The sequence below is a fragment of the Mytilus edulis genome, chromosome 3 (assembly GCF_963676685.1).
Source record: "Mytilus edulis chromosome 3, xbMytEdul2.2, whole genome shotgun sequence".
In the NCBI taxonomy this organism is placed as follows: domain Eukaryota; kingdom Metazoa; phylum Mollusca; class Bivalvia; order Mytilida; family Mytilidae; genus Mytilus; species Mytilus edulis.
Window position 1 is genome coordinate 84,920,888 of NC_092346.1, and position 20,378 is coordinate 84,941,265.

Sequence of the window (20,378 nt, forward strand, 5' to 3'; positions counted from 1 at the left end):
AAAAAAATGTCATCCGTGTTCTTCTTCCGAATAGTTAACCCTTGTTAAAGTAGGTACACTAGTTTGACTCTGTGTGATGTATAAATACATAGCCACATTCGGTCGAAATCAGGGCTTTAAATCTGATGACTCATTAAACTATTGTGTGACGTTCTTTTCTCGTTATGAAACCCCTGGAACAAGTCTTTTATGGGGGTCCGGACGTGGTCTGTTTCCAACATATTACTCTTTCTATTCGTCAATGTAGTCCAATCTTGTATAACTTAACTACTAGTATAATATTAATTGTTGTGGTTCAGAATATGTATCATATAATTGCTATTGGACTTTATACTGAAACAATCATTCAACTCTGGTCGTAATACTATTGTTAAACTGTTTTTGTTCTTAAAATACATGTAACATTCGCAACTGGACGTTAATCAATCGAGTTATTTATCAATATCCGAATGTGCCTATGAAGCACACATTATGTGATGTCACATTCGAGGGAAAGAAGACGGGATTGCGATTAAGACAACTGTAAAATATTCGTCGTCATCTTCAAAGCAGATATTGTCGGCAGAGATCTTATCTGATTCAACCTTTACTAGGAACGATTAATTCAACGATTGTTAAGCCAAACACTTATAGATACTTATGGGTACTTAAACATATAAGCCAAATCCTCCATAGGTCGTCTTAGACTGATGAATTTTTTTTTGTTAATTGATAAACAACGGAACTTTTATGAAACTTGTGTTATAAATCATGTTAGTACCGAAGTACTGACTTCTGGGCTAAATAAGCAATCGGGGACTAGCAGTCATCGATGCTAATGTGAACTCCTTATAGGTTTGGTGTGTTCAAAGCTCTGTTCTTGGTTAATCTTCACCAGGAATGCTTAGAAATAAAATGTACATGCCTTTTTGTATGAATATTTGAATACTTGAAAGGAGCCACATGCATTCCTTAAAAGAGCAAATAAATAACAACCCAACATCTGCATTTGTAGTATGGGTTTTGTTCGATGGCGAAAGCTTTACGGTGAACTAAACTTGTTACATTCCATGTTATTAAGTCTCTGGTGGAGAGTTCTCTCATTTGAATTCACACCACATCTTCTTGACTGTATATCAGTCCACCATGCCATCAATTGTACCAACATAGTTCTAGAAAATGCCCTTCAGGAAGTCTCTAGTCATGAAAGTTGAAAGCCTGTGATGTGTAAAACGTTAATATTTGATGAGCTTTATGAACAAACATGTGTCTTTCATTATATTAATTTCCACATAGTGTAAGTCATAGTTTAATAATTTTTAGTTGTTTCCATTTTTGGGGAAATCCAGGTTTATTTTTTCATTGAAAAGAATATAGCTTAATTTTATTAGAAATGTTTGTTTTGTTCAAATATCGTTGTCAATATAATTAGAATTAGTGCGACTGTCATACAAGTGAGAGGTTAAGCTAGCTATAAAACCAGGTTTAATCCACCATGTTCTACACAAGACAGAAATGGCTGTACCAAGTCAGGAATATGACAGCTGTGTTTGAGCTTAACATTTTGCCATTTGATTAAGGACGTCCGGATTCCTCGTAGTTCGTTTTTTTGTTATTTTACTTTTCTCATATAATTAATTTTCAGACTAGCGGTATGTGAATAAACGTTAAAAATTATGATGTTATTGTCTTAAGGTGGTACCCAACACCTTCACTAAAATTAATTTGGCTCGTTTAATTTTCATAAAACTTTGACAAAGTATTTACTTTGACCCTTTGACAAAAATGCAAACAATTCAAGGTTAATCATTTTATTACATTATTACACTGAAAATTCTTGGTAAGATTTTAGTTGTATGCTTTGTATCAACCTTTACAGTCGGTTGTCTTTTCAATGTTAGTTTCGAGCTGATACATCATATTAGATAGTTTGCCATGTATAGTATTGTGTATAAAAAGAATATGTGGTATATATGATTGCCAATGAGACTTTATGTATGTTTTTGAGTCAGATATCGGTAAATATCTGAATGTCCTGAAAGAAAATTTTGAATTTTCCCATTGAAATCTGCTAGAATTATTTTTTTTAGTTATTATTGGATCTAGAATATCTGTAAGTAACTGCGAGTAATCTCAGATATGTACTTATTGTCTTCTTATTGTTGGGATGCACAAGTACCCGTCCAGTCCAATCTGTGTTGTTATGAGATTTGTTTTTATTTGTATCCACCTGATGAGTTAATCCTTTTTAAACTGATTTTTATAGTTTGTTCTGATGTTGTACTTTTACATCACTGTCCCAGGTCATGGGAGGTTTGGATCCCTCTATCGTGTTAAACCCCGCCACATTCTAAATGTATGTGCCTGTCCCAAGTCAGAGCCTTTAATTCACTGGTTGCCGTTTGTTGCTTTGTCTATTATATATATACAGGACATAAAGCTAGTCTAACTTTGATATCAATTTTACTAGTAAGGAGTAAGTCCGAAGTGTGAAGAATTACAATATCAATATACCAATGTTTATTCTTCGAGGAAAGTCTGGTGTTTAAAAAATGGCAATATCAATGATAATACTAAGAAATGTAGTCAGGAGTTTGAAAAGTTAATATACATGTATTAACTTATATTGTTAGAAGATAGTCTGGAATTGAAGAGTTATAATTTAGTGTTTTTTTGTACTAAGATGAAAGTCTGGAATTTGGAGAGTAACACTATCAATATTTGAACTACTTTGAAGGTATTCTGGAGTTCGAAGAGTTAGAATAATAATGTTTGTCTGGAGTTTGAAGAGTTACCATATCAATTTTTGAACTAAGATGGCAGTCTTGAGTATATTATTTTTTGTACTAAGAGGGGCATACTCAGTTGGAAATGTTGTCACTAAAATTCGTGTACTAATATCTACAGAATTGTCGATTTTGCGCAATGTGATTGGTCTTCTTGAAAACTTCCTATGAATGATAGTAATAAATCTATAATTATTTTTTATTGTTCCGAATAGGAAGTGGGTTCAATCGTATTTTGTTGTTACAACAATGGCGACAAAAAAGAAGAAAATATATAACAAGTCATGACAAAAAGATAAAAATGCATTTGAAGTTTGCTTGCGTATTGATATGAACATATATATTACTCTTGCGCATATGTGTTTGCACTATAAGTTTGTTTTCCATTATAATTCAGGAATAATTCATTACGATGTAGTAGCACATTAAGATTTGTTCAAATATGTTTCAAGGATATTTCAGTACGATGATGTAGTAGCCTCTTCTTCACTATCTGATGCCATCATCCCAAGTTTCATTTGCTTCACTATATAGAAGAACACTTTTTTCCAAGCTGTCGACGATTCTTTTGTGTACTTTTCTTTCAAATATGACTCAAGACCATAACTGAGAGCAGGCCATAGACGCTGAAATAAAAAGATGACATAGTCACAACTGCGTGTTTCTAAAAAGAATAAAATACCATAAACAAGTTCACTGCTCTCTATTCAATCATATAAACGCTATTATAAAATACGTTTCATGGCTTGAGAAATGAAATGAAATATTGCAACAACAAAAAACAAACATTGACGCTGACCTATAGTTGTTACTTTTTGTGTCATTTGGTCTCTTATGGAAGGTTGTCTCATTGGAAATCATACCACATCTTTTTTTTGGTATATATATATTTGAACTAACTTTACTTGATGTATACAACGATGAAATAATTTATTTTGTATTAAGAAACACTATTTATACATAATTTGTTTCATTTTCAAAAAAAAAAGTGATTAGTTTAAATGTATCATAAACAATAGTATGGGTTAACAAAAATTGAATCACGAAAATGGATTACCTACTATAGTCTCTAGGATATGATTTCGTATAAGGTTACGGTAAAAAAATGATTCTGTTGTTTAACGTCTTTAAAAAAAACACCAATGTATAACTTGATTCACATGGAGTCTCATACGTGCTATCTACGTCGCGTTATGTTTGCGTTATTTTTTTCTATGACGTGGATATAGTACTGCAACTGACATCGAAAAAGACGCTTAGTTAACGAGTTTAATGGTCCGGAATAACACACGGCTGGGAATTGTTTTAAATGATAGAATAATATCTATATTTTAATTTCCATCGGGTCGTAAAAAGTTTCTATGGTCACATTTTTTTATTTTATCCCTTTAATGGGGGTACCCCTCAATTTACGGTTTTGGGTAGTTACCTTGAAATCCAAAAATATATTTTTTGGTTAAATTTCCCGCTATTTTCGTAAATATTTTCTATGCACATATCATCAAGGATCATCGGAATGATGAAGACATAAATATAATACCATCTCCAAGTAAAACTTTCAAACTTAAAGTTGGCTGATTTTTTAGATAGAAATTTAACGCGTTTTTCTTTGAAAACGAGAAAACATATGATTCAAAAACAGTATTTGACATTTGAGAGGACAAAACATATTATTGCGATACTGCATGCAAATTATTTTGGGCAAATTCCAAACAATTTTGTCAAAAACTCAAAAATAAAAACATCATTTGTACCTTTTTTAATTACGGAAATTTCCTATCCGTCAATCAGCTCCACCATTTATTTTTTCCTTCACAATCAATTTGATAGTTTCGATGCGATTAAGTAGATTTTGTAGGAGAAGTTAATTTATTTTTGAGTGATTTGAATATATATAGTAGATCTTTCGTGTATTTTCTGTAAAAAAGTTATATTTTTGTTAATAAAATTTTGACTTTATATAAAAGTTAACCAAATCCTTCGGATAAGAGGTTTTTCCGGATAATGACTATAGTTGACATTGTGTGAAAATACATTGTATGTCAATGTTTAACCTCAGAGCAATTAATATACATGCAAGTGGTCGGGGGAAAAGTACTATTGAAGTTTCGCAGAGATTTGGTGTGTGACAAGGTGATGCTAAAACTAACTTCTCTTGATATTCTGATTTCCGTGGGCGAATCATCAGTGATGTTATGAGACTTGCACCAGAAGGCAAACTTGGTGCATCTTTAGATTAGATTGATTGATTGGTTGTTGATTGCTTAACGTCCAGTGACAAATATTTCATGCATGTTCAGGATGAGAAAAAGTTAACAATAAAAACAATAGGTAGGTTTTGTCATAATAGAGGCCATTCGGGATGATGATCGGGAAAATTTAGACTGCCAATGGAAAATGATGGTATATTGGATAGGGACAGAAATTGTCCATTGCAACAAGCCACCTACGGACCCCTCAAAGAGTTGATGCAAGGGTTTTTAACGTGCAAAGAACGTGACACTCCCTTTACACGAGGCATCGGATTTAACGTCCCCATTCTGACCGGAAGTGACTGCGAACTTGATACATCCCGCACAGCCAAACGGACGCCCCACTTCGTTTTACTGCCTGTCGGGGGAAGACCAAGTGACCATATTTCGTTTCCCAAGTCACCCTTGGGGAACTTTAAATTAGAAACAACAGAAATCCATATATGTGATCAAACTGATCGACATGTATCCTCACAACCTGACACTTTTATACGATCTCGCGCTCAGTTTCTTCCTTGTAGTTTGGATATGAAAACAGGGTTTTTGTGTATAAGAAAAACCTTTAAAAAAAATAGAAAACTACGCAAAACTGAGTCCTCTAAACGTGTTGACAGTCTTTTAAGTTGTGCTTATTAATGTGAGTAATCATTTATCCATGCATAACCAAGTACTTATTTACATGCTTTTATAAATGCTTTGAAATGTACTTGGATAAGAAGAATTTGTAAAAATGATTGTAAATGGCGAAATATATTTTTGTCATATGTTGATAAAGATAGATTCTTTAGTTGTGGTAATAGCTATGTAAAGCAGCTACAGCAACGCATTAAGAATAAATTTTGGAAAGATGTACTGGGTGCTTGGCAAATGGTAATTGAAAAAGAAATGAATTTGCACGACTGGGAATATTTTCTTTCCAGTCCAGTTTGGATGAATAACCTATTCCAAATTGACAACAAACCACTGTTTTTCAAAGACTGGCATAGTAAGGGTATTCGACATGTAAATGATATTGTTGGGGAGAATGGTACCTTTCTAAATTTTTATCAATTTCAGGAGTGTTTTCAGATGGATATAGACATTATGAAATATAATAGCATAATTTCTATGCTATCTAAGACTTCCAAAAAAATTAATAGGGGAGATTATAAATTAGTATCTCCTTTCATACCATCGGTTATAAAGACCATTCTCAAAAGCAAAAAGGGATCTAAAGATATGTATTTGGTGCTAAACAAAAACAACACTGTTCCTACAGGAGTAAAAAGATGGGAAGCAATTTTAGTTTTAGAAAATCAAAACTGGAAAAAGATTTTTCAACTACCATTTGCTATTACAAAAAATACTAAGCTACAATGGCTTCAGTATAGAATTAATCATAAAATTCTGGCAACAAATACGTTTTTAAACAAAATTGGGATAGTGCAAAACCCATATTGTACTTTTTGGAAGACTGAACTTGAATCAATTGAACATATACTATGGGACTGTTATTATGTACAACAATTAATTGAGCAAACTGAAATGTGGTTTCTCCAAAATGGTATAAGTATACCATTTACACAGGATATTTTTTTGTTTGGAAATTTATCACGAATGTACAAAGGTGACCCTCAAAACAATATTTTTCTCTGGATTAAACAATATATATATAATACACGATATTTTAAAGGAGAATTAAGTTTAACAGCATTGATTGAAAAAATAAAGCATCATTATATTTTGGAGAAGAAGATATCAATTAAAAATAAATGTTTTGACAAGTTTAATCAAGCTTGGTGCATTTACCAAGAGGCTTTACAGGATAATTTGGTGGATTAGTAACTATACAAAATTAGCAGACATCAGACTTAATCTTTTTTTTTTTATATTTGTTTTTTGTTTTTTTTTTGTTTTTTGGTATTTTTGTTTTTGTTTTTCTTTATCATCTTTTAATTCTTTTATTTATTAATTCTCTATACCTTTTTTTTTACGCGTACTGAATCCGCATATGATGACTAAGAGATTGATTCGTGTCCCTATTTTATGAATACTTGAGCTATTGTGTGTCGCTTTTAAAAGTTATATAAGGATCATGACTGATTCTGAATTAGAACATTAGAAAATTGGCATTGCATTGTATAATTTTTCATCCTTCCCTTAAAAAATTAATGAGTTATTTTTACCAGGATTATCCCACTAAAAAAATGTTCATGCACCAAACTGACTTTGTTAAAACTCAATTTTTTTTTAAACCTCGCATTCGCCTCGGGTGACTATAGTATATTTTGTGTTATAACTGCTCTGTCCAGACTTTGCAAAAACACAATATGTATTTATCTATAACTAGATACTAATTTTTACAAAATACACAACCTTTAAGATGCAAAATTAAAAACACTGTTTCAGCGCTTGAATTTTGTTTTTTTCAAAGATAGAAAAAATATTGAAATAATTTGATAAAGTGGTGTTTTAAACTTTAGAAAATAATTTTGTAATATACTATAGTGAAATACTATACACAATATGAAAGTTTATGGATGTGAAAAGGTCAAGGCCACTTCTTCTTTTGCTATGTCTTAAATGGAAAACAATCAGAAGGTTCCAAATCAACGCCATTTTGTAATGGCAGCTCTTCATATAAGTAGTCAAATTTGTCGTTTTAACATCGTTTATAGCATATGCTTATGATTGAATCGTTTTTGTAGCATTCTATTGAATAAATATCAGAATATTTCTCCTTTTTGTCCTTGTGGTTGAAATATTGATATTTTTAGGTCTGACCTTTGACCTCAATTTCACAAAATTGTGACCACTCTGGATTTTTACGACCCAACTTTTCTTATTGTACACGTTTTCCTCTTTCCAGCGATATATAATTTAGGTGTGTGTTCTTCCGGACCATTAAAGTTTTAAAAAATGAACTCTGGTTGCAGTACTAATAATTTAACACGTTCGCGTAACAAAACGCAAATACGTTTGCGCGCAACTTTCCTGTTAAAAAGTCACTACGTTTGGGCGAATTAATTAAAACATTTTCAAATAACATATGATTACTTACCAAACAATTTCCAGAGTTTTTTTCACAGTAAGGACTGACTTATATTGTTCCTGTCGAAATTTCATACTGGTTTGTTATGATATTTGTGTTTAGTTTATTTCTTAATTACAATGTTGACTTGGTCCTGCTGTCTGCATGCTCCTTTATCACATTATAGCGAGAATGAGCTTATTGTTTGTTATAGACTTACCAATATAATTTTGGATTTAACATTACGCTTTACATGCTGACGGCCCACTTCTAGAAGGACGGAATTCAAGGCCTCTGATTCGTCTAGACTTTCAATAGCTGCAGCTAAACTGTGCATTACAATTGAAGCATGTTTTCTTAGCATTTCTATATCTGTCCCAAGTTCCAGTTCATTTTGGTCATTTATCCGGACAATCTTTGGAAACAGTACCTTCAACTTCGGTTGAACTTCGAAAAACCTGTAAATATATAAACAAACTATGTTACATGCTAATGGCAAGGTTCATTTATATTAAGACAAAAGTCTAACCCGACTAAATGGTTAATCTTTAATCGGTCTCAAGATCTACCTGAGAACGATGAATATAACCTTACGATAGCCTATAACAAGATCTACCTGAGAACGATGAATATAACCTTACGATAGCCTATAACAAGATCTACCTGAGAACGATGAATATAACCTTACGATAGCCTATAACAAGATCTACCTGAGAACGATGTATATGCCCTTACGATAGCCTATAACAAGATCTACCTGAGAACGATGAATATAACCTTACGATAGCCTATAACAAGATCTACCTGAGAACGATGAATATAACCTTACGAAAGCCTATCACAAGATCTACCTGAGAACGATGAATATAACCTTACGATAGCCTATAACAAGATCTACCTGAGAACGATGAATATAACCTTACGATAGCCTATAACAAGATCTACCTGAGAACGATGAATATAACCTTACGATAGCCTATAACAAGATCTACCTGAGAACGATGAATATAACCTTACGATAGCCTATATCAAGATCTACATGAGAACGATGAATACAACCTTACGATAGCCTATAACAAGATCTACCTGAGAACGATGAATATAACCTTACGATAGCCTATAACAAGATCTACCTGAGAACGATGAATATAACCTTATGATAGCCTATAACAAGATCTACCTGAGAACGATGAATATAACCTTATGATAGCTTATAACAAAGATCTACCTGAGAACGATGAATATAACCTTATGATAGCCTATAACAAGATCTACATGAGAACGATGAATATAACCTTATGATAGCCTATAACAAGATCTACCTGAGAACGATGAATATAACCTTATGATAGCCTATAACAAGATCTACCTGAGAACGATGAATATAACCTTATGATAGCCTATAACAAGATCTACCTGAGAACGATGAATATAACCTTATGATAGCCTATAACAAGATCTACCTGAGAACGATGACTATAACCTTACGATAGCCTATAAAAATGATCTACATGAGAACGATGAATATAACCTTATGATAGCCTATAACAAGATCTACCTGAGAACGATGAATATAACCTTATGATAGCTTATAACAAAGATCTACCTGAGAACGATGAATATAACCTTATGATAGCCTATAACAAGGTCTACCTGAGAACGATGACTATAACCTAATGATAGCCTATAACAAGGTCTACCTGAGAACGATGACTATAACCTAATGATAGCCTATAACAAGGTCTACCTGAGAACGATGACTATAACCTAATGATAGCCTATAACAAGATTTACCTGAGAACGATGACTATAACCTTATGATAGCCTATAACAAGATCTACCTGAGAACGATGAATATAACCTTATGATAGCCTATAACAAGATCTACCTGAGAACGATGAATATAACCTTATGATAGCCTATAACAAAGATCTACCTGAGAACGATGAATATAACCTTATGATAGCCTATAACAAGATCTACCTGAGAACGATGAATATAACCTTATGATAGCCTATAACAAGATCTACCTGAGAACGATGACTATAACCTTATGATAGCCTATAACAAGATCTACCTGAGAACGATGAATATAACCTTATGATAGCCTATAACAAGATCTACCTGAGAACGATGAATATAACCTTATGATAGCTTATAACAAAGATCTACCTGAGAACGATGAATATAACCTTATGATAGCCTATCACAAGATCTACCTGAGAACGATGAATATAACCTTATGATAGCCTATAACAAGATCTACCTGAGAACGATGAATATAACCTTATGATAGCCTATAACAAGATCTACCTGAGAACGATGACTATAACCTTATGATAGCCTATAACAAGATCTAACTGAGAACGATGACTATAACCTTACGATAGCCTATAACAAGGTCTACCTGAGAACGATGCATATAACCTTACGATAGCCTATAACAAGATCTACATGAGAACGATGAATATAACCTTGTGATAGCCTATAACAAGATCTACCTGAGAACGATGAATATAACCTTATGATAGCCTATAACAAAGATCTACCTGAGAACGATGAATATAACCTTATGATAGCCTATAACAAGATCTACCTGAGAACGATGAATATAACCTTACGATAGCCTATAACAAGATCTACCTGAGAACGATGAATATAACCTTATGATAGCCTATAACAAGATCTACCTGAGAACGATGAATATAACCTTATGATAGCCTATAACAAGATCTACCTGAGAACGATGACTATAACCTTATGATAGCCTATAACAAGATCTACCTGAGAACGATGACTATAACCTTACGATAGCCTATAACAAGGTCTACCTGAGAACGATGAATATAACCTTATGATAGCTTATAACAAGGTCTACCTGAGAATTATGACTATAACCTTACGATAGCCTATAACAAGGTCTACCTGAGAACGATGAATATAACCTTACGATAGCCTATAACAAGGTCTACCTGAGAACGATGAATATAACCTTATGATAGCTTATAACAAAGATCTACCTGAGAACGATGACTATAACCTTACGATAGCCTATAACAAGGTCTACCTGAGAACGATGAATATAACCTTATGATAGCCTATAACAAGATCTACCTGAGAACGATGAATATAACCTTATGATAGCTTATAACAAAGATCTACCTGAGAACGATGACTATAACCTTACGATAGCCTATAACAAGATCTACCTGAGAACGATGAATATAACCTTATGATAGCCTATAACAAGATCTACATGAGAACGATGAATATAACCTTATGATAGCTTATAACAAAGATCTACATGAGAACGATGAATATAACCTTATGATAGCCTATAACAAGATCTACTTGAGAACGATGACTATAACCTTATGATAGCCTATAACAAGATCTACATGAGAACGATGACTATAACGTTATGATAGCCTATAACAAGATCTACCTGAGAACGATGACTATAACCTTACGATAGCCTATAACAAGGTCTACCTGAGAACGATGACTATAACCTTACGATAGCCTATAACAAGATCTACCTGAGAACGATGACTATAACCTTATGATAGCCTATAACAAGATCTACCTGAGAACGATGACTATAACCTTATGATAGCCTATAACAAGATCTACTTGAGAACGATGACTATAACCTTATGATAGCCTATAACAAGATCTACCTGAGAACGATGACTATAACCTTATGATAGCCTATAACAAGATCTACCTGAGAACGATGACTATAACCTTATGATAGCCTATAACAAGATCTACCTGAGAACGATGACTATAACCTTACGATAGCCTATAACAAGATCTACCTGAGAACGATGAATATAACCTTACGATAGCCTATAACAAGATCTACCTGAGAACGATGACTATAACCTTATGATAGCTTATAACAAAGAGTACCAGTACTGGATTATTCCGTTACGAACAAGAAAAGCTGAAGTCAGTAATTTGTATAGTACATTATATTTGTGCTTGAAAAGTATTGAAAATATAAAATACAAACTGACACCAATCGACCATTCTAAAATTTCGGTAGCAGAAGAAACGAATTCAACAAGATTAATGCATTTATATTTCATTTGTTCTTATAGTATGAGAGGTATTCCTGCTTCGGTGTGGACAACACGGTAATACTTATGTTGTTTATAACACTGAATCTTTCATTACCTTTAACTTGGATGTCATTGCCTATTGATCACAATGATTTCACCCTCACCCAATCTCTCAGAGGTCTTGCAGTAGGGATTTAGATAGATAAAAAAAAGATAATGTTCATGCATGTATTTGCATGAGAAAGAATAAGACAACACACACCCACATTCATGAAAAGGAAGAATAGTCGGTGCATAACATGAATACGTTTCTTTTGCCAAGTTTTTTTTTTACATTTGTGGAAGGTAGCAGAAAAGTTCCAGTTTCCGCTATGCACTAAACTATACATTTAACATATTTCATAAAATTAATTCATATTTCACAAGGCTTAGTGCAAATAGCTTTTTGCAGTCAAATATCGTTCAAGTACGAAAAGATCGTAATAACGTAAATTTTGTGTATGTTTTGCACTTGCAGAACTATTGAAAGTTGATCATGACTTTGGTCTTAAACAGACAAAATAAAAGTGAAAAGATACCAAGAGAAAAAAATAGACTTCCGCAATTGTTAAATCGCTATGACGTCCGAAATAGATAATAACCAACACATACATTGTAACTTTGAATGTTTAAAAAAAAAATATGTAAAATAGTTAACACGCCCGTCAATGTTAGTGAAACACAAGGTTCATTCCTGTGCTAGTGTTTCTAAATATTTGATTAAGGCGTTGAAAACCTTTGGTGACCCCTCAGTATAAATTTCTAAAAATTCGTCTGTGACGCCCTCTCGTTACGACGTGATAAGAGGGCATTACAGACGAACGCTTCATCTAATCTGACCAGTAATGATTAAATACTTTATTATGTAATTACAAAGTCAAGAAAGATTCTAATGTTCAAATGTTAGAATGTTCAATATCTCACACGAGCACGTGATCGTATAGTGGTATAACTGTTCAGTCCTGATGGAGTACTTCGGATATTAAGCGCATGAGTTCCAGCCTACCCACGAGGGGGAGACCTTGGCGGAATCTCCGGTACCAATCTGTCCTCCCTTCAAGTCCAAAGCTGGATCTTATATAGTCCAGTGGTCCATAAACATGGCCCATAGCTGTAGGCCGGTTACGTAGTAGTCTGGATGTTGAATAATACTAGTCTGTGGTTAATTGTCAAACTATGCAATTAACCTCTGAAGGATACATGTTATTTCACAGAAGCCATGGTCATTTATTGGCTGCAGGGTATATGTCTATAATATTCGTATACATGGTTATTAAGTGTCTAAAGGGTAAATGTATTTGTTTCAGTTATTCTATGTTTAATTACACTTTGATATGAAACACAATTGTGTTACAGCTCGAATCCAAAAGAGTTGAAAAGGCCAAATAAAGTACGAAGTTGAAGAGCATTGATGTCCAAAATTCCTAAAAGTTTTGCCAAATACAACTGAGGTAATCTATTCATGAGGTAGAAAAGCCTTAGTATTTCAAAAACAGTTAATTTATAAATATGACCATATCAATGATAATTCATGTCAGCCCAGAAGTGCTGACTACTGGGCTGGTGATACCCTCGGGGAATTAAAACTCCATCAGCAGTGGCATCGACCCAGTGGTTGTAAATAAACTCATCATAGATACCAGGATAACATGTTGTATTTACGCCAGACACCCTGCAATTTTAAAACCAGAACCAAAAGTGTTTTGCAAGTAAAACTATATTTTGTCGTTCGGCTACTAATTTTAATCAATGAACCAATGAATGGTTATCAATGTCTTTCGAAGCAAAATTTTACACAAAAAGACATGTAAAATCTTCGTGTTCAAAAAAACATGCCTTCAAATGCAATAAGCAGCCATGTGAACAACATTTAGTCAATGATATTAAAGTTTTGATATATTCAAAAGAGGGACGAAAGACACCAGAGGGACAGTCAAACTAATAAATCGAAAATAAACTGACAACGCCATGGCTTAAAATGAAAAAGACAAACAGACAAACAATAGTACACATGAAATAACATAGAAAACTAAAGAATAAACAACTGAACCCCACTCAAAACTAGGGGTGATCTCAGGTGCTCCGGTAGAGTAAGCAGATCCTGCTCCACATGTGGCACCCGTCGTGTTGCTTATGTGATTACAAACCCGGTAAATAGTCTAATTCGGTAGGTCACATTCATGAAAGGGAAGGGGTTTGTAGTTACGACGTTAGGAACATATCCGATATGATTTGCGCAACGGTTATTCCATAACGGTCAACCAACTCGTGATGGCGTCCGTAAAATTTACGAAGTGATGATTTCAACTTCACCATTTGGAACTCTTGGTTTAATAGCTTCGTTGTGAGCAGCAACTCTCTATCAAGGACATCATGATAGGAAATGCAGGCACGGGAATATCGTATCAATTGGGAGATATATAAACCGTATGCAGGTGCTGCTGGAATGTTGCTACTTAGAAATGGAAAGTTCCCAATTGGAAAGCTGAAATCCATTCTTTTGTCGTAAAGTTTTGTTTTCAACCGACCCTCATTGTCAATTTCTAGATGTAAGTCAAGATATGAGGCAGACTTAACTGTATCTGTAGTATCCTTTATCTCTAGTTCGATGGGATAAATGCGTTCAACATAGTCACCAAATTTTGAATTATTTAGTGAAAGAACATCATCTATATAGCGGAAAGTAGAGTTAAAGGATATTGCTAACTTCTTATCTTTCTTCCTAAGAAGTTCCTGTATGAAGTCAGCCTCATAATAATAAAGAAACAAGTCGGCAAGAAGAGGGGCACAATTTGTTCCCATTGGAATGCCGACAGTCTGTTGAAAAACACGTCCTCCGAACGTAACAAATATGTTGTCAATCAAGAAATCAAGCATCTTGATAATGTCAGTTTCAGAGAATTTTTTGTTTGAATCAGAGTGGTCCTTTACAAAGTAAGATTTGTCCCTCCCTAAGACAAGATATTTGTATCTATGTTGGCCATTCTTTTTTATGAAACAAAGCAATACCAACTCTTTCAATTTTCTTTTAATTTGGAATGTGGAATACTTGTGTAAAGTGTAGAAAAGTCAAATGTTTTAATACTATTACAAGATGAAAGAGAGTTAGATTGTATGTACTCTAAAAGATCTTTGGAATTTTTAAGTATCCACATCTGATTCACGCCACCTCTAGAACAGGCAGTTTCACAATATCTTTGAAGCCCGTCTTTGATTGCTGATAAAATAGATGTTAATAATTTAGAAAGAGGTTTCGTGGAGCACTTGGAAGACCCAGCAATATACCGTTGTTTGTAAAGACACTTATGTAGTTTAGGTATCCAATACAGTGATGGAAGATCCAGTCCTTCATCTTTGGTTGAAATCCCAAAAGGAACATAGAACAGACCTATGATTATCAAGGATTTCCTCTTTGGTAAGTGTCGTGAGGGTATATGTTGAGTTTCCAAGTGAATTGTCAATACCTAATTCGTTTATCAAGCAGTTAATGTAATGAGTTTTACACACAAAAACGATGTTGTTTGGGGCTTTATTTGAGGGGACGTCAACATATTTGTCATGAAGGTAGGATAAGTGTTTGGCAACATTTGGGTCTTTAAAAATTGACGTAGCATGGGCATTGATAGACCCATTCAGTTTCCTAATTCTGATTTGTATCAACGACCTCACTGCCTTAATCTTAACTTTCGATTGGATTTACAATTTTAGATATTGACTATATGTAAATTGGTCCTGCCTCTGTATCTTACCGAATTAATTGTTTACTTAGTTCTTAGTTAATAAAATGTCTATTCGTTAACACCATAATAATTAAATATAGTCAGTTTTACAAGGGAAACATGCTTAAAGTTGAGACACTAGAAGATTTTCTATCCCAATTCATAAATTCTCATTTACTTAACAGTGACAATCCTTTGTCTCCATCAGCGAAAGTGAGGGGCCAAGGCATTTGCAAATTACCATTATGTATTAACAATTGTTTGCGTTAAAATTTCACTAATTTCGTAGAAGATACGAAAACAAGAAGCCTATATAACGTATACATGTGTATATGCACTAAATTACAAAGGAACTCGGCTGTGCAAGACAATGTCATTATGATAAGATTGTTTGAAGCAGAAAATTGTAGTAACAATGCATGATTTAGTAGTTACTGTTGTTTATAATTATTATAGTCATATCAATTCTTGTTAATGAAGATAAGTTATCCATATCCTAAAACAGATGAATAATTATCATATTCCGTGTTAGGCGAGTTGCATATTCCATTTGTTAATTGTAGACATTATGGTTATCATCGACTTAAATGTCCCAAAGAAACTGCTGCTAACATATGAAGTTTTTGTGAAAATTGACTACAGAAAGTTTCAAAAAGTTTTAAATTTGCATTTTATTTCGAAATTAAATCTAACAATATAATAAACTGTTCTTTCACTTTGGTCCCATATTCTTTGAATACTATTGTTGTGCTGATTAAAATCATCAGCTATAACTTTGTTTTGAGATGGTGAAATTAAGGTAGCTGTAGATCAAAGGATAATTAGTCACGAGCTCCATAAAGCAAGAGGGAATCGTTATTTACGAATTTACTAATTACCACTAATTTAAGAAATTTCGAAACAAATCATACATCAATACTATTTTCTTTCAGGTAATAGATTCTAAAATCATATTTTGTAAATGTTCGGAAATAATTGTATACACACGATTAACATCTACAATGAGGAGGGTATTTAGTCTAAACTATTGGACATATCATATTACCAACAATAAAAGACAAGAACATTTGGTCATAACAATAACTGTTTTATTGAACGCGAAAGAAATTGATTGTAATCTAGCTTAACACTTTATTATTTTATCAATATGAAGACAGTCGTGATCGTATTTACAAAAGCGCCCAAATGTAATGACGAAGAAAAAGATACAGTAAACTTCCAGTCGGAACACAAAAAGTAGATAATTTTCAGCGCCAATTATATATACGAACAGTTGTTGGAGTATATTTTTTGATGATATGATACTTAACCCATAACGGGAGGGAATGAAGATATAATCTTTAAATCAGTTTAATTGAGGTCTGGAGGTGGAATGTCAGTAACTGCTAGTAGTACTATGTTAATTTATGAATCATTGTCATTTTGCCTTTTTTCTAAACTGAGTTTTACTGTGCGTATTGCTGTTTGTTTGTTTATTCTACATTGGCTAGAGGTATAGAAGGAGGGTTTAGATCTTACAAAACATGTTTAACACCGCAACATTTTTGCGCCTGTCCCAATGCTCTTTGGTCGGGTTGTTGTCTCTTCGACACAATCCTCATTTCCTTTCTCAATTTTAAACTGTAGAAAAATGTGTTTCAATCGATTTCTGTTATAGTAACTGTTAGAAGGACCGGGGTCAAAACATCTTAGTAAAATATTTACATGTTTGCTGCTGTTATACCGTACAAGTTTGACTAAGTGTACATTTTCTGGTAAAAATATGTACGAAAGTCAGACCAGATCAACTTTTCAGATAATAACATCTGCACAGTTGTACAATTACTGTAAGTAATATGGATCCAGTGTATTTGAATAAAACACGTCATCGCTTAGATATGACCATTGATTTCCAGCTTCCACTGAAATACTTCTTCAATAATTTCTGTTCATTTTTTCGGAAACATACCAAATGATTATTAACTTGTAAGTTAACAAGCAAGACATTACGTAACTTACAATCAGATCAGATTGCAGGTATTATTATATCAAAAACAACATTTTGATTATCATTGATTCCAGTAAAAAAATTGTGTGAATAGATGGCGAACTGTTTATTGTGTGTAGTGAATCAAAATAACAAATTCTTTGACAAGTTTTCAAAACCTGTTTATTATATATTTGTAACACAAATTCAATCTAACAGTTGGAAACGGCTTTCTTATACTTATTATTACATGTCTAGATGTTAGACGAAATGTAAATTAATGACTATGTAATAACTATGATAATTGTAATGATTCTATGGTTCTGGTCATGCCTGGAATTAGATGTACATGATTTATATAGAATGGAGCTAATAAAATCTGTCTGAACTTTTTAATGTATCATTTCGATGTATAAAAAAAAATCTGTTTCAAATTATGCTGTATTGTTTTATGTGTACATGTCATGCTGCCCATCAAGGGCCCTTGATTGGCATAATTGATATTCTTATTCTTATATTCTTATTATACTTTCGTTTCCGTGATTCCAAAGTACCAACATCTGGTACACTTGTATTTTTAAGCTGTACTTGAGGTTTTAAAAGTACAAAAGTCTGTATATAAACATAACAACTGAAATTAGGATAGTTTTATTAGACAAAATATTGATTCTTTTGAGGAATTGATCTTTTGTATACCTGAAACTATTTTACAAAAATTGTTTTGCCACGAGGTACAAAGCTAATTACTATGTGCTTATATCGGTGAGGGACAAGAATTTAAACGTGTACAATTTCTAATGTATATCACTATAACACGAACATAATGTACCTTTAAATGCAAAAGTCGAACATTTTTTGTTTTCTTCAATAAATAGCCAATTATTCACACTACTATCGAAAAAATAGCTATTATAAATACTTAACTCTGTTTTTCACAAAAATAGCTATTAAATATTTGGAAAAGATGCACTTCAAAAATAAGAAGATAATAAGTCATTATTGTTGAATCATAGATTAAAGATCGACAAAATTATTGATAAATCTAGTAAAAAAAACCTCTGATTTTCACATGATAGTATCTGACATTTAAAAAAAACTAACTAATTCGGTTATCTAATAATTGTTCTTGCAACACGTTAGTCTGATCAAAATCAAATAAGTTAGTTTTAATGCGGCAATTTAAACAGCAATACAACAAAAGCTGATTAAGATATATTGTGAACGGTTTACTAACAGGAATCTTTAACAATAAAATTGAGAATGGAAACGGGGAATGTGTCAAAGAGACAACATTCCGACTAAAAGAGCAAAAACAGCCAATGCCACCGATGGGCTTTCAACACAGAGGTATCCGCTGACAGATAAACAATAATGGGCACTAGCTCGGTAAAGATGGACGTCATACTAATTTCTAAAACACATAAATGAACTAAAGTTTAAAAAACGTTCAAGACAAACATTGGCAAGAGACTCCTGACTTAGGACAGACGCAAAAATGCGGCGGGGTTAAACATGTTGTGAGATCTCAACCCTCCCCTTTACCTCCATCCAATGTAGAATTAACGAGTACAAATCAACACGCATAGTAAAACTCAGCTGAAAAGAAATATGAGTCCGATGTCAGAATAGGTAACAAAAGAAACTAAGAAAAATAACTAGAAGTTACAGACATGCAGCTCAAAACCTCAATTCAACTGATTAAAAGATTATGTCTTCATTATATGAAAATCAAGAACAATCCCTCCCTTTAGGGGTTTAGTATCATACCGTCATAAACTATATAAACTATGAGAAGATCATAATCCGTATCATGCGAACAACTGGTTTTAGAGTAAATGTGTTTATTTCTGATGAATTAATCCTATAAGTGAATCAATATTAATATGACCTGACAACAGTATCGTTAGTATATTCCTTCTGAATAAGTATATTTAAAGATTTGGTTAGGTTCTTAGCTGAATGACGACAGGTTTGTGCTTTATTTAGAATATTTAGAATATAACCATAAAAATATGATATGAAATACCTGAGCGTATATTAGATGTCTGCATGTTGATTTGTATTTACAAATGATGTCTTTGTACCAATGATGAAATTAATTAAACGTTTTGACTAGTTTATTTATCGAAAACCCTGGTGTTATATATTTTCAGATATCCAGATATTTCTTTCATTAACATCAAATGCGTTGTTACATTCACAAGCGAATCGAGATACATGAACACCATAAGATAATGACGGTAACGTCAACATCTAAAAATTAATGGATAAATATCAGTAGAAAATAAAAAATCATCTCTTTTATCATAAATTTTGGCTTAAGCCTCCCGTTCAAGGAATAAATATCAAAATCTAGGAAAAGGTTCAGTTCGTTCTTAGTAATTGCCTTATAAAAAGTCAGTTCACCAAGATAACACTCTTTAGTGTACACACTGAAGTCAGCATCATTGAAAACCGATATATCATCCAAATCTCTAAAGGTGTTACTATTTTTTCCTGCTCTAAGAATTAACGAGAAATATTTTGAGTAGGATTTCGTAATTTTTCTCTGATTCAGACA

The 20,378-nt window shown here is 33.0% G+C and overlaps 1 protein-coding gene across 1 annotated transcript in view; it reads right to left on the reverse strand.

The window, feature by feature from the left end:
- Positions 1-2,949: 2,949 nt before the first annotated feature.
- LOC139517651 (cytoglobin-1-like) overlaps positions 2,950-20,378 on the reverse strand; it is a 39,934-nt gene continuing 22,505 nt past the window's right edge. Inside the window, exons 2-3 of the mRNA XM_071308928.1 lie at positions 8,248-8,485; positions 2,950-3,391 (exon numbers count right to left, since the gene is read on the reverse strand). Coding sequence (XP_071165029.1) covers positions 3,224-3,391; positions 8,248-8,485 — 406 coding nt within the window. The 3' untranslated portion in view covers positions 2,950-3,223. The remainder of the gene's footprint in view (positions 3,392-8,247; positions 8,486-20,378) is intronic.